Source organism: Trichechus manatus, unplaced genomic scaffold (genome assembly GCF_000243295.1).
Source record: "Trichechus manatus latirostris isolate Lorelei unplaced genomic scaffold, TriManLat1.0 scaffold00188, whole genome shotgun sequence".
In the NCBI taxonomy this organism is placed as follows: Eukaryota; Metazoa; Chordata; class Mammalia; order Sirenia; family Trichechidae; genus Trichechus; species Trichechus manatus.
The window spans coordinates 4880706-4894584 of record NW_004444124.1 but is presented as its reverse complement, the minus strand read 5'-3'; the positions used below and the strand labels follow the sequence as shown (position 1 = coordinate 4894584).

Sequence of the window (13879 nt, the reverse complement as noted above, 5' to 3'; positions counted from 1 at the left end):
TTATTGTAGCTAATGTTTGTTACTTTAAGGTAATAAGTAGAACTTTCAAAGTAAGGTATGTCTTAGTAGCTCCGATTGTTATCTCTGAGCAAAGTGTTTACGGGCTGAAGCTCATACTCAGATGCTACCTTTGGCTTTTAGCAGTGTAATGGGCAAGTGGCCTAAACTCTAATTCTCAAATTCTTTAATTGTGAAATTAGGGTAAGTGTGTGATGCAGTGATTAAGCATTCGGCTGCTAAGTGGTAGGTCGGCGGTTCAAACCCACCAGCTGCTCTGCAGGAGAAAGATGTGGCAGTCAGCTTCTGTGAAGATTACAGCCTTAGAAACCCTATGGGGCAGTTCTCTTCTGTCCTGTAGGATCGCTATGAGTCAGAATCGACTTGACAGCAACTTTTTTTTTTCTTTTTGGTGGTGTGCATCTCCCAGAGCCAAAGACGGAGTAAGAGGTGTTAGTTTTAGTTTCGTTATTTGCCCTGGCTGTTACACTGTTGACTCACTCCTAGGAGACTCCCCCCTCTTTGGCAGGAGCAGCTCAACCCCTCAGTCAGGAGCCAGTTGCCATGGTGTTGTAGTGTTCCGTACCTCCTTACCTTTCACCAGATTGCCTGTCCAGCCCCCAGACAAAGGGAGTCAAGGACAGATATGAGATAAGCAGGCTCTTTTCTCTGAGCGTGCCTTCCTGCAGGCTGTTTTAAAAAGGAAACAAAAGTTTTTTTTTTCCTCCAAGAAATTATCTCAGTACAGTCGTTCTCAACCTTGCTAATCTATTGGAATCTCCTGAGGAATTTAAAAACAAGTCTGGATCTCACCCTAGAGATTCTGATTTTGTGTATCCTGGGCATCTGGAAATTTAAAGTTTTGTCGGGTGATTCAGATGTAAGTTTGAGCTCCACAGACCAAGGGAAGAGCAGGAAATGCTCTAGTAATCAAGGATTGAGTGGATGACTTGTAGGTGGCGGGGCAGGCATGGGGAACTTGCTAACTTCCCTTACACCCCCGGGGTCTCTGTATTCCCCCACTTCTCTTTCGTAGTACCTCTCACACTGCATAGCAGATGCTGGCTGCAGGTTTAATTACACGTCTCCTGCTAGACTCCATCTGCAGGCTATGGAAGGACATAGCCATATCGCCTAGCACAAAGTAGGTGCTCAGCAAATGAATAAATGAACGAACAGTGCAGTAAGTAGAGTTTTGTTGTTTCTGGTGGTGTTGAGAGCAGATTCCAAGCCTTTACCCCAGAATTACTGAATTACAATCTCCAAGGCTTGTCCTAGGCGTGTATAGTTTTAAATCTCTACAGGTGATTCTAATGAACACACTTCTTAAGAACACCTGGATTAGAAAGAGTATTAGGAGGAGAGAAAGTGGCAGAAAAGACAGATTGACACCCCAAGGGAAAGGGATTCATTTTGGTTCTTTAAAATATCTAAAGTTTTCTATCCTTTTTTGTACCTGAGTTTGGGAAAATTGGTATCTTAAATGTGGCCCAAGTAGTAAGAAGATGTTAGGGCTGGTCTTTACAGCATGATTTTCTTTCAGTATACACATAATGTCTATCCAAGGCCTGACCACCACTCAAAGGGCACTTCGAAAAGCTGGAGAAACAGTGCTGTGCTCATTTCAGTCATCTTATATCTGTGTGAAAATAAACCAGCATTCAGTAACACTATTATCTTTAAAAATAAAACTTGGTCTTATGTTTGAAATTGGTTGATTTGCTTTTGTTGGTTGACAGTTCTCCGTCCTGTTTCCCCCACTTGGAGACTCGTGAAAAGTTTTTGGCAGCCTCCCTGAGCCCCGGGTACAGGGCTGATATGATAATGGCACGCACTTCTGCTGTGATCATCACAGATGTTGAGGCTAGCACATTTTCTTTCCTCCACCACGATAAAGAACACTCCTGAGCCTCCCTTCACCCTTAGGCTCTTTAACTTCCTCTTTGCCCCACACTCCTGCCAGGCTGAACACTGGCTTGTTCCCATATATGTCCTCCTGGATCTTTTATCATGCTATTTCTGATTCCAGAAATGCCCTCCCCACCACATTCTTTTTTCAGAACTTTACCTATCTTAAATGCTACATTTCCTCTTCCCCAGATACCTCTGCCCAGCCCTGATCGGATCTCTGTGTCTCCTCCAAAGCCTTCTACAAAGTATTCTGCCTTTGTTTCCTTTTCCGACAGTGAGTTCCAGTAAGATTCTAAACTACCTGGTTTTATTTCTGTATTCTAATTAGGCAACCAAAAAAATATTGGATGGTGATAATTAGGAAAAAAAATTGGAATAGGGAAGCAAAACATAGATAGCAAAGTGCAGAGGAAAGTTAGTTTTTTGTTTTTTTTCTTTTTTTTTGCAAAACAGACTCTGGAATGACAAGGAGTGGAAGGAAAGGAAGCTTGGCTCTTAGAAGAGCAATGTGAGTATGGAGTGAAGGATCATTTTACCCAAAGGGCTTGCTTGCCCTTTGTCCCCAGTTCTTAGAAGGTAACCTTTAAATTCTTGGAATTTTCCTGAGTAATGGGGTGTCTGTTATTCATGAGAACTCCAGACCACACCTAAGAGTTTATGCCAGTGAGGTGACTTGTGATGGGGGCTGACCACTACAGAAGTACCCACAAAGACCCACCATGTGTTGTCAGCCTCCTGGGGCGGGGGGGTGGAGGCTGGAGATTGGGTTCCACCATGTGAGTGATCATTCATGCCCATGTAGTGAAACCCCAATAGAATTGAGCACTGAAACTTTGATGCACTTCCGTGAATGACAACACATCCCTGTGCCAGGAGGGTGGCACAGAAGCTTCACATCTGGGGCCCTCCCAGACCTCCCCTTACACGTCTCTCCCTCTGCATCCTTTATGCTGTAAAAACTAAGTGTTTTTCCAAATTCCGTGAGTTGTTGCAGTGAATTACTGAGCCTGAGGGGGTAGTGAGAATTTGTAGCCAGTTGGTGGTCAGAAGTGCAGATGTTCTGCGGACCCCTGAGCTTGTGGATGATGTTCTGAAGGCAGTGAGAACCCTTATGTTTGTAGCCCGCTGGTCAGAAGTGCAGGTGACCCAGGGAGTCCCTGAACTAGCAGCCAGTGTCTGAAGTGCGGGCAGTCTATGGAGGACTGTGCCCTTACCTGTGAAGGTCGCCCTAGCTCCGGGTAGGTAGCATCAGAAGTGAACTGCAATAAGCCAGTGCATGGGCTGCCCTCTGGGCCCCTATAGAGATGCACGCAGCAGAGTCAGCACCACCTGTCTAGAAGCAGAGGCTCAGGACATTTAGCAAGATGGTGGGTGAGGGGATTCCTGCCATTGTACATATTGTCTTCACAGGGCATGTACACAAGCATCTCCTTGATGCTGCAAGGAGGGGACCCCTGAAAATCTCTAGGGCACCAGGAGTAATAAAGCAAGTGGTGGCACTGTATACATTAGTTCTAACATGAGAGGTGTAGGTACCAGTCATCTCTGTGTTGAGAGTTGCCTCATTTTTTTTAGCAAATAAACAAAATACTAATAAGAACTGTAGTTCCAGCCATGTGCCTTAAGCTCCTTCCTCTTCCTCAGTCATTGATCCTTCTCTGAAGATTTACCAACCGAATCCTCTGTGTCTTCTCTCCTACCACACTGTGAGCAAAGCAGGTGCACCAGTAAACATGTTTTCTGAAAGAGACCTGTTTTAGCGGAGTGTATTTATTTGTTGCTATCTTGATCTGAAGCCACCTTAACAAGACACATGAACTCCCCAGAGGAGTAGGGCATTGGCAGGGCCAGTGCTGCACTGTCGCTGCTCAGTGCTTCTTCCTCCTCAGTGTTTGTGTAGATAAACAAGCTTTCAGTTACATCAGGTCTGACTACCACCCAACTCTATCTTGTGTTTTTCCAGAAATCAGTGTTGTTTAAGACTTAATATACTTGCATCGAACACTTGTTTCTGTGTTATTTGTTATTTGAAATTGGCAAAACAGATGAAACCAGAAGAGGAGACAGGACTTCAGTTTTTCAAAAGTATTGTTTCAGTAATTGTTTTGACTAAGGGCGGAGGCAGGGTAGGGAGTATGTCAAAGAAAACAATGGTTGATTTAAATTCATCAAGGGCCGACTAGAAGTAGAGGAGTGCCTCCTTTGGTATCCGCCCTGGCATGCCACAGTGTCCCCTGTGCCCTTGGTCCTGGCACACTGTTGGGGCTGTTGGAGCCTGACGTGGGTGCTGTATGTGCTCTCTGGTGCATGTCTCTAGATAGTCATTCCGGAGCTTCTGGAAGAGCAGCTGAGGAGAAGTCGGTGGGAATGCCTGGTGTGGCTCAGCTAGATGCTGGATCATGGGAGGTCCTGGGTCAAGGAAGGTCAGTGGCAGGGGGAAGGCTCTTAAGATGGTGGCTTAGGGGCGTGGCTATGTAACAGTCAACACAGAAATAATAGTCCAAGAGCCAGTGTGGCCATATCAGGGCGTGTTGGCATTCCTGATTAGAGCCTCCCACAGCTGGCCAGTAAACATAAGCCCTATACCTAGAGTATTCTGTTGGGGTCAAGGTCTTCCTTTAGATTGTTGGGACCAACCTTGTCCTTGGGATCACTACCAAGATGGCTGGAGGTTGAGTAGCTCCTCTAGACATGCTAAGGGTCAGAGTGATGGTTCCAGGGTCTGTGCTTATGAGGCCGATCCTTGCTTTCATTGTGTGGGGGCCTTCAGGGCAGCCTGTACACAGCACTACTGGCCTCCAGCTCAGAGGCATATGCCCATGGGCCTGTGTGGCTGTGGTCGCAACAGGCATCTTGGTGCTTATAGGTGAGCCCTGGGCTGGGTGCTGCAGGGTGTTAAAGTATGAAGACACAGGTTTCGTTTGCTATCCAGCAAAGAAGATACAACTCATGCCGCTTTCTAGGTTGGAGGGCTGAGGCACAGAGCCAAACTCACCCAAGATGCCTGAGAAGGAAGGGCGCTGGAGCTGACCTGTGTGTGTAATAGGGCAGTTTTGTCAAGGTTGTACTGCTAAGTAATTTTACTTTGGGGCGGGGTGTTTTCTTCCAGCACCTCAGTGACCTCTGCGAAAGTGGCCGTGAATGGTGTTCACCTGCACTATCAGCGGACTGGAGAGGGAGACCACGCAGTGCTGCTGCTGCCTGGGATGCTAGGTCAGGATGCTTTCTGAGGGAATGCACTCACCATGCTAGACGCCAAATTCTGATGATTGATTCTAGTGACTTGCTGAAATGCTTTAAATAGTATTTACTACAATCAAATTTAAGTGATTTAAGAAAATAGATAGCTTTCTACACTGTGTTTTTTTTTTTCCCTTTAAGTACCCGGTTTTCCCCATATAATGTCGTGAAGCCACAATTGCCTACAATATGGGGGATGAAAGGGGCAGGGAGAGGGGTGTGGGAAGATGGAGGTGGATAAAGAAAGAAGGTGAGGTGGATGGAGTTCCCAGGATTTGGGGCTTCCAGTGCTAAAACCGGGATGAATGGATTACCTACGTGTGGTTGACTAATTGTTTAATTAAATGGGAGCTAAGAATAATGTTTTAATTAAAATGGGAGCTAAGAATAAAAGCTTAAACCCTTTTTGAAAATCAAAATTAGACTAGCATATTATTCTGTATTGGTGTGTGGGCATAGTAAAGCCCACTGGATCATAGTCTCACTTTACAGGCAGAAGTTTAAATGTAAGAAGTCCAGGGAAAAGTTTCTGGTGGTCTCAAACATCCCAGCTTTGGTTTGAAGAGTTTTAGTGTGGTTGTTTTATGTTCAGTTTAATTAACTAGCCCCAATATATGCTTACTTCTTATGGTTTGCTTCTGTCTTCTAAAAGTAAAACGGTAAAAATTTCCAATGAGCTGATGGTTTCGGTTAGCTGAGCCGCCTCTGATTGGGGTTTTAGTTTACTTTTGGCACGATCCTAACTTAGTGGAGGCATCTTTTCCTAGATAGATTTTATTACCTTTTTTTTTTTAAAGCTGTTATAATGAAGGAGAGCATTTACTCCAATGGCTGAAGTAGAGCTAAAATTATCTATAAAAAATAAATAACAACTTGCCAGCTTAGATTTCCATTGTTTCAGTATTCCAATTATTAGCCAAGTGTGAAAAAAATTTTTTTTTAAGTTTTTCATTTAATTTTTGTTTATGTAAAACATTAACATGATTCAAAATTCAGAAACTGTACTAGTGAGCTTCTCTCTCCCAGGCCCTGCCCCCAGCACCTGGTCCCCTTCTGCAGGCAGCCAGCCCTGGTGTTGGTGTTTCCTTCTCAGGTGTCATGGACTGGTGACTAGCTACATATTAATCCCTAAGCCTATCTTTAGCTTCTGGTATTCCGGGCACTGGTATTCCTGGTCTTCAGATGTATACATGTGTGCCAGAAAGCAAATACCTCACTATTTCTGAAATTGAGCTTGAGTTGGACTGTTCCCTTTTCCCAGTTCTCACCACTACCCCTCATCCAGACCCACAGGCCAGGTGGGATAAGAGCCGCTGTGGCAGTCCCTCTCGCTCAGGGACCGCGGAGAAGCCGTGTGAGCCAGAGCAGTACACGTGGGCTTGAAATCCACTTGTTTGATTTTGGCTTCGGCTTTCTGAATTAGTTAACTGATCTTAAGAAAGGTGTATCTTGCCAGGAAGAATGATGAATCTTGATAATATTAAATGATCCTGTACCATCTTGAAAGACATTTTCCAATATAGCTAGTTTATCAGACAAGGTGTGACCTGAGCTACGAGTTCTCAGAAATTGAACACATTTTAAAAATGCAACGCTTACTTGCCCGTAGATCTGACTTCTCCGAGACCTGGCCGCCTCCACTGAGTGCAGTGGGTGTGAGCATCACCGCAGCCCGAGAGGTCTGAGCTGCACACAGTGGCTGTGACTGCATGGGTGGCCAGGGAAGCCCACCATAGGCTCAAGAATATAGTGCCACTTGTGGGCATACACTGTTATGTAGTTTTCATGAAACAAACTAATCAGATATATTCCCTCCTCCCGTATTAGTGTTTTAGCTTAGTTTTCTGGTTGCTAATTATAGCCAGAAAATAAAACTTCAGGACTGTTCACACTGGCCTAGTAAACCACATCTGGAATTTTAGAATTTTACTTTCTATAACTGGATCAAATCTCATAAATTTGTCTATAGATATTAATTACCAAACTATCATTTATAACAGCCATTTATAAAGAAAGAAAGATAACCTAGAAGTATATCATATCTGTAAGTCTATTCCTATACGTTTGTTTTTAAAAACAAACAAAACAAAACAGATTAAGATGAAGAGGTATTGAATCAGGGCTCTGTCCTCAGAATGGCCACTGGGTGGTGACAGGAGGCCAGGGAAGGAAGAAGCCTGCCTCCCAGCTATGAGTTGGATCTTGGCCAGGCAGTTGTCTTATTGGAAACCCTGGTGGTGTAGTGGTTGAGTGCTACAGCTGCTAACCAAAAGGTAAGTGGTTCAAATCCACTAGGCACTCCTTGGAAATTCTATGGGGCAGTTCTATTCTATCCTACAGGGTTACTATGAGTTGACTCGATGGCAGTGGTTTTGGTTCTCCTGTTGACATTCTGAGGGCTACGGTAGAGTAGAAACTAGTTTGTTTTAAGAATATTATGGTTTCTGTTTTTACTGGATTGTGTTAGAAACAATGAAAGCGTTCATGGGCTCTTTTTAGGAAGTGGAGAGACTGATTTTGGACCGCAGCTTAAGAACCTGAATAAGAAGCACTTCACGGTGGTCGCCTGGGATCCTAGAGGATATGGACATTCCAGACCCCCAAATCGAGATTTTCCGATAGACTTTTTTGAACGGGATGCAAAAGATGCTGTTGATTTGATGAAGGTAGGTCTTAGGAAAGGGGCTGGGGGCCAGAGGCTGGCTGGGCCTGTCTTCAATTATTTTGTTTAATTTTTACTATTTTTAGTTTCTACAAAGATAATACCCCATGCTTCCTACAGAAAATTCAGAGAGTTCAAATAGGTATAAAGAATAAAGTAGAAATTTCTCTCAATCCTACAGTCTATAGAGATACCGCTACCAAGACTTTGAGGCTCTGCCTTCCAGGCCAGTCTCACCCGTACATAAAGACACAGTTTTGTATAGATGGCATCATACTATGCATAATGTTTTTCCAACCTACTATTTTCATTGAACAATTTTTCAGGGAGATACTTCCAGGTCAATAAATATAAATTTACGTAAGTCTAATAACGGGTGCCTAGTATTCAATTGCATGGATGTCCTACAGTGTAGTATTTCACCTAGCTTCTGAGGGTAGACAATTAACTTTATTTTTCAAGTTGTTTTGTTTTGTGATTATTAACATTAGTGCCGTGAGCATGTCCATGGATGTTTTAGCTGTTCCCATTTTTTGCTGTTACAAACAATGCTCCTGTGGACATCCTGGACATATCTCCTAGTACACATGTGCAAGAGTGTCATAAGATTTAGCAAATGACTTGCTAGGTTTAGGAGATGCAAATGTTCATTTTTACAAGATAATGCTAAATTATTATTCATGGTATTCCTATCAGCAAATATCTTGAACCGATATTTGTTAATTCCTTGCCATTAATTTTCACATTCATTCTGTTTTTATTTCTGTGCAGCATCTCTCAGATTGAATCTTTGTTCATTTTCCCTGCCAACCACATTTTTCTAGACCCTGATTGATTTACCCTAGGACTAACATGACCTCCTCATAATACCTTTCTCTCCAGCCTGTCTCTAGCCAATGCTTCCTACAGTTGCAGTCGGTGGGGTTACCCAGATGCAGTTATTTTATTTCCTCCAGCAAATCTCCAGTTCCCCTCTCTAATATACATACTGATGTGCTTGCATCCTGCCAGACTGTTCTCAGAGTCCTTGCTTAAGTATGCACATACATGTACACATTGTGTTTGTCTTATCCATAATGCCTGGTCTGTATTGTTTCTAATTCCTGGAGATTTTCTCCAACCAGAGATATAGCTGTTTCATAGTTCAGAGCAACACTGTGTACTCAGGGTTTTATGATACTTACATTTACACTAAAACTGATTATGAGGAAATATTATGTGATCAAATGGCAGACTCTAGGATTTTTTTTTTCCTTTGTGTACTTTACTGCGTTTGTTACAGACACTGAAGTTTCCGAAGGTTTCTCTTCTGGGATGGAGCGATGGGGGGATAACAGCACTTATCGCAGCTGCAAAATATCAATCTTACATCAGCAAGATGGTGATCTGGGGGGCCAATGCCTACGTCACCAGTGAGGATGAAGTCATCTACCAGGGTAGGTCCAGGAACTGGCTGTGACACGACCACCAGGGCCCTTCCCTGTCCTTTCCCCTTGCATCTGCTAATTAATATATGATAGACAGTCACATGTCCCTGCTTCCAGCTCCCGCTGTACCAGGAGAAGAATAACGGATTCTCAGAAAAGTAATGCAGTTTGACCAGCCTGTGTTTTAAAGCTTTCTATTTCTAGGACTGAAACTTTTATGACTCGGAAAAAGGCTAAGTAAAATCAGTGTTTACATTTCTACTGATAGTAAACTTCAAGGAAGAGGGGGTTGATGGGCAGTGTTGTTAATAAGCTCATTTAAGATAGTAGGACAGTGTAAACGGGAGTATGGTGTTCCAGTATGAAACCTTACATTTCGATTCAAAGAATTTCTGTTCCACTTGCAGTTTGTAAGGTTGTCCTTCAAGCTTATCTTTGAGGTTTGTTTGTTTTTTTAAATTGTATTTTAGGTGAAAGTTTACAGTGCAAATTAGTTTCTCATTCAAAAATTTATACACAAATTGTTTTGTGATATTGGTTGCAATCTCCCCGATGTGTCAGCACTCTCCCCTTTTACCTTTCCACCCTGAGTCCATTCATCCAATCTTCCTGTCCCTTCCTGCCTTCTCGTCCTTGCTGTTAGGCAGGTGTTGCCCATTTGATCTCATATACTTGATGGAACTAAGAAGCACGTTCCTCAGTGTGTTATTGTTTATTTTATAGGCCTGCCTAATCTTTGGCTGAAAGGTGGAGTTTGGGAGTGACTTCAGTGCTGAGTTAGCAGGGTGTCTGGGGGCCATAGTCTCGGGGGTTCCTCTAGTCTCTGTCAGGCCAGTAAATCTGCTCTTTTTTGTGTGAATTTGAATTTTGTTCTACATTTTTTTCCTGCTCTGTCTGGAACCCTCTATTGTGATCCCTGTCAGAGTGGTCATTGGTGGTAGCCTGGCACCATCTAATTCTGGGCTCAGGCTGGTGGAGGCTTTGGTACTTGTGGTCTGTTAGTCTTTTGGACTAAATTTTCCTTGTATCTTTGGTTTTCTTCATTCTCCTTTGCTCCAGACAGTGTGAGGCCAATAGATATTTCTTAGATGGCCATTCGTAAGCTTTTAAGACCCCAGACGCTGCTCACCAAAGTAGGATGTAGAACATTTTCTTTGTGAACTATGTTATGCCAATTGACCTAGATGTCCCCTTACACCATAGTCCCCAGCCCTCAGCCCCAGTAACTCAGTCCGTCAAGGTGTTTAGATGTGTGCCTAGGAAGCTTCTATAGTTTTGCCTTAGTCAAGCTGTGCTGACTTCCCATATATTATGTGTTGTCTTTCCTTTCACCAGAGTTAAAACTTGCTTATTATCTAATTAGTGATTTCCCCTCCCACCCTTCCCTCGTAACCATCAAAGATTGTTTTCCTGTGTGTTAACTTTTTCTTGGGTTGTTATAATAGTAAACTCATACAATATTTGTCCTTTTGTGATTGACTTATTTCACTCAGCATAATGCCCTGCAGTAAGATGTTTCGAGGATTCATCACTGTTCTTTATCGTTGTGTACTATTCATTGTGTGCATGTACCATAATTTGTTTATCCATTCATCTGTTGATGGGCATTGTCTTAGTTATCTAGTGTTGCTATAACAGAAATACCACAAGTGGATGGCTTCAACAAACAGAAGTTTGTTCTCTTACAGTCTAGTAGGCTGGAAGTCCAGATTCAGGGCATCAGTTCCAGGGGAAAGCTTTCTGTCTTCTGTTGGCTCTGGATGAAGGTCCTTGTCATCAGTCTTCCCCTGGTCTAGCAGCTTCTCAGCACAGGACCCCAGATCCAAAGGACATGCTATCCTCTTGGCTCTTGTTTCTTGGTGCTATGAGGTCCCCCTGTCTCTTTGCTCACTTCTCTTTTTTATATCTCAAAAGAGATTGACTGAACATACAGCCTTATCTTGTAGATTGAGTCCTACCTTGTTAACATAACAGTTTCTAATCCCACCTCATTAACATCATAGAGGTAGGATTTACAACACTTAGGAAAATCACATCAGATGACAAAATGGTGGACAGTCACACAATACTGGAAATGGTGGCCTGACCAAGTTGATACACATTTTTGGGGGACACAGTTCAATCCACAACAAGCATTTAGATTGTTTCCATCTTTTTGCAATTGTGAATAATGCTACAGTGAACATGGATGTGCATATGTCTATTTGTGTAATGGCTCTTATTTCTCTAGGATATATTCCTAGGAGTGGGATTGCTGGATCATATGGTATTTCCATTTCTAGCTTTTTAAGGAGGTGCCATATTGTTTTCCATAGTGGTTGTACCATTTTACGTTCCCACTGGCAGTGCGTAAGAGTTCCAATCTGCCTGCAACCTCTTCAGCATTTGTTATTTTATGTTTTTTTGATTAGTGCCAGTAATGTCAGGGTGAGATGATATCTCATTGTAGTTTGATTTGCATTTCTCCATTGGTTAGTGATTTCGAGCATTTCTTCGTGTGTCTGTTAGCCGCCTGAGTGTCTTCTTTGGTGAAGTATCTGTCATATCATTTGCCCGTTTTTTAATTGGATTATTTGTCTTTTTGTTGTTGAAGTGTTGAAGTAGATTTTAGAGATTAGACACTTGTCTAGTATGTTATAGCCAAAAATTTTTTCCCAGTCTGTAGGTTCTCTTCTTACTGTTTTGGTGGTCTTTTGATGAGCATGAGTATTTAATTTTTAGGAGCTCCCAATTATCTAGTTTATCTTCTGGTGTTTGTGCATTGTTAGTTACGGTTTGTATTGTATTTATATTAGGGCCCTTAGTGTTGTCCCTATTTTTTCTTCTGTAGTCTTTATTGTTTTAGGTTTTATATTTAGGTCTTTGATCCATTTTGAGTTAGTTTTTGTGTATGGTGTGAGGTATGGGTCATGTTTCATTTTTTTTGAAGAGGGACATCCAGTTTTGTCAGCAACATTTGTTAAAAAGACCATCTTTTCCTTATTTAATGGACTTTGGTCCTTTGTCAAAATCAGCTGGCCATAGGTAGATAGATTTATGTCTGGTTCTTGATTCTGTTGCTTTGGTCTATGTGTCTGTCGTTATACCAGTACCAGGCTGTTTTGACTACTGTGGCTGTGTAGTAGGTTCTGAGACCAGCTACTGTGAGGCCTCTTAATGTTCTTTTTCTTCAGTAATGCTTTGCTTATCTGAGGTCTCTTTCCTGGCCATATAAAGTTGGTGATTAGTTTTTCCATCTCGTTAAAGAATACTGTTGGTGTTTGAATCAGCATTGCATCATATCTGTAGCTTGCTTTGGGTAGAACTGACATTTTCACAGTGTTGCATCTTCCTATCTATGAGCATGGTATGTTTTTCCATTTATATAGGTCTTGTCGTGGATTGAATTTTGTCCCCCAAAAATGTCCGTCAACTTGGCTAGGTCATGATTCCCAGTATTGTATGATTGTGTACCTTCTTGTAATCTGATGTGATTTCCCTGTGTGTTGTAAACTCTATCACTATGACGTAACAAGATGGATTAGTGGCAGTTATACTGATGAGGTATACAAGATTGGGTAGTGTCTTAAGGCAATCTCGTTTGAGATATAAAAGAGAGAAGCGAGCAGAGACACATGGGAACCTCATATCACCAAGAAAGCAGTGTCGGGAGCAGAGGGTGTCCTTTGGACCTGAGGTTCCTGCGCAGAGATGCTCCCAGAACAAGGGAAGACTGACAACAAAGACCTTCCTCCAGAGCCAACAGAGAAAGCCTTTCCCTGGAGCTGACGCCCTGAATTTGGACTTGTAACCTACTAGACTGTGAGAGAGTAAACTTCTCTTTGTTAAAGCCATCCACTTGTGGTATTTCTGTTAGAGCAGCACTAGATGACCAAGACAGGTCTCTTGATTTCTTCCAATAGTAGTTTTCTTTCTATAGGTCATTTACATCTCTGGTTAGATTTATCCCTTTGTATTTTATCTTTTAGGGGCTATTATAAATGGGATTGTTTTCCTGATTTCCTTTTCGAAGTTCTCATTGTTCATGTATAGGAATCCAACTGATTTTTATATGTTGACCTTTTATCCTGCTACTCTGCTAAATCTTTCTATTAGTTCCACTAGTTTTCTTGTGGAATTCTTGGCGTTCTCTATGTATAGTATCATATCATCTGTGCATAGGAATAATTTTACTTCCTCCTTTCTGTCATGGATTGAATTATGTCCCCCCAAAAATGTGTGTATCAGTTTGGCTAGGCCATGATTCCTGGTATTGTATGATTTTCCTATGTGTTGTAAATCCTGCCTCTATGATATTAATGAGGGAGGATGGGCAGCAGTTGTGTTAGTGAGACAGGACTCAATCTACAGGATTGGATTGTGTCTTGAGGCAATCTGTTGAGATATAGAAGAGAGAAGCAAGCAGAGAGACAGGGGACCTCATAACCCCAAGAAAGCAGTGCCGGGAGCAGAGTGTGTCCTTTGGACCCAAGGTCCCTGTGCGGAGAAGCTCCTAGTCCAGGGGAAGATTGATGAGAAGGCTGACAGAGAGAGAAAGCCTTCCCCCAGAGCTGATGCCCTGAATTTGGACTTTTAGCCTACTTTACTGTGAGGAAATAAGCTTCTCTTTGTTAAAGCCATCCACTTGTGGTATTTCTGTTAT

General features: G+C 42.5%; 1 protein-coding gene across 1 annotated transcript in view; it reads left to right on the top strand.

The window, feature by feature from the left end:
* The first annotated feature begins 1947 nt into the window (after positions 1-1947).
* Positions 1948-13879, top strand: part of BPHL (biphenyl hydrolase like) — a 31211-nt gene continuing 19279 nt past the window's right edge. The window contains exons 1-4 of the mRNA XM_023741737.1: positions 1948-2416; positions 5018-5121; positions 7648-7814; positions 9093-9246. Of these exons, the coding sequence (XP_023597505.1) occupies positions 2370-2416; positions 5018-5121; positions 7648-7814; positions 9093-9246 (472 nt within the window). The 5' untranslated portion in view covers positions 1948-2369. The remainder of the gene's footprint in view (positions 2417-5017; positions 5122-7647; positions 7815-9092; positions 9247-13879) is intronic.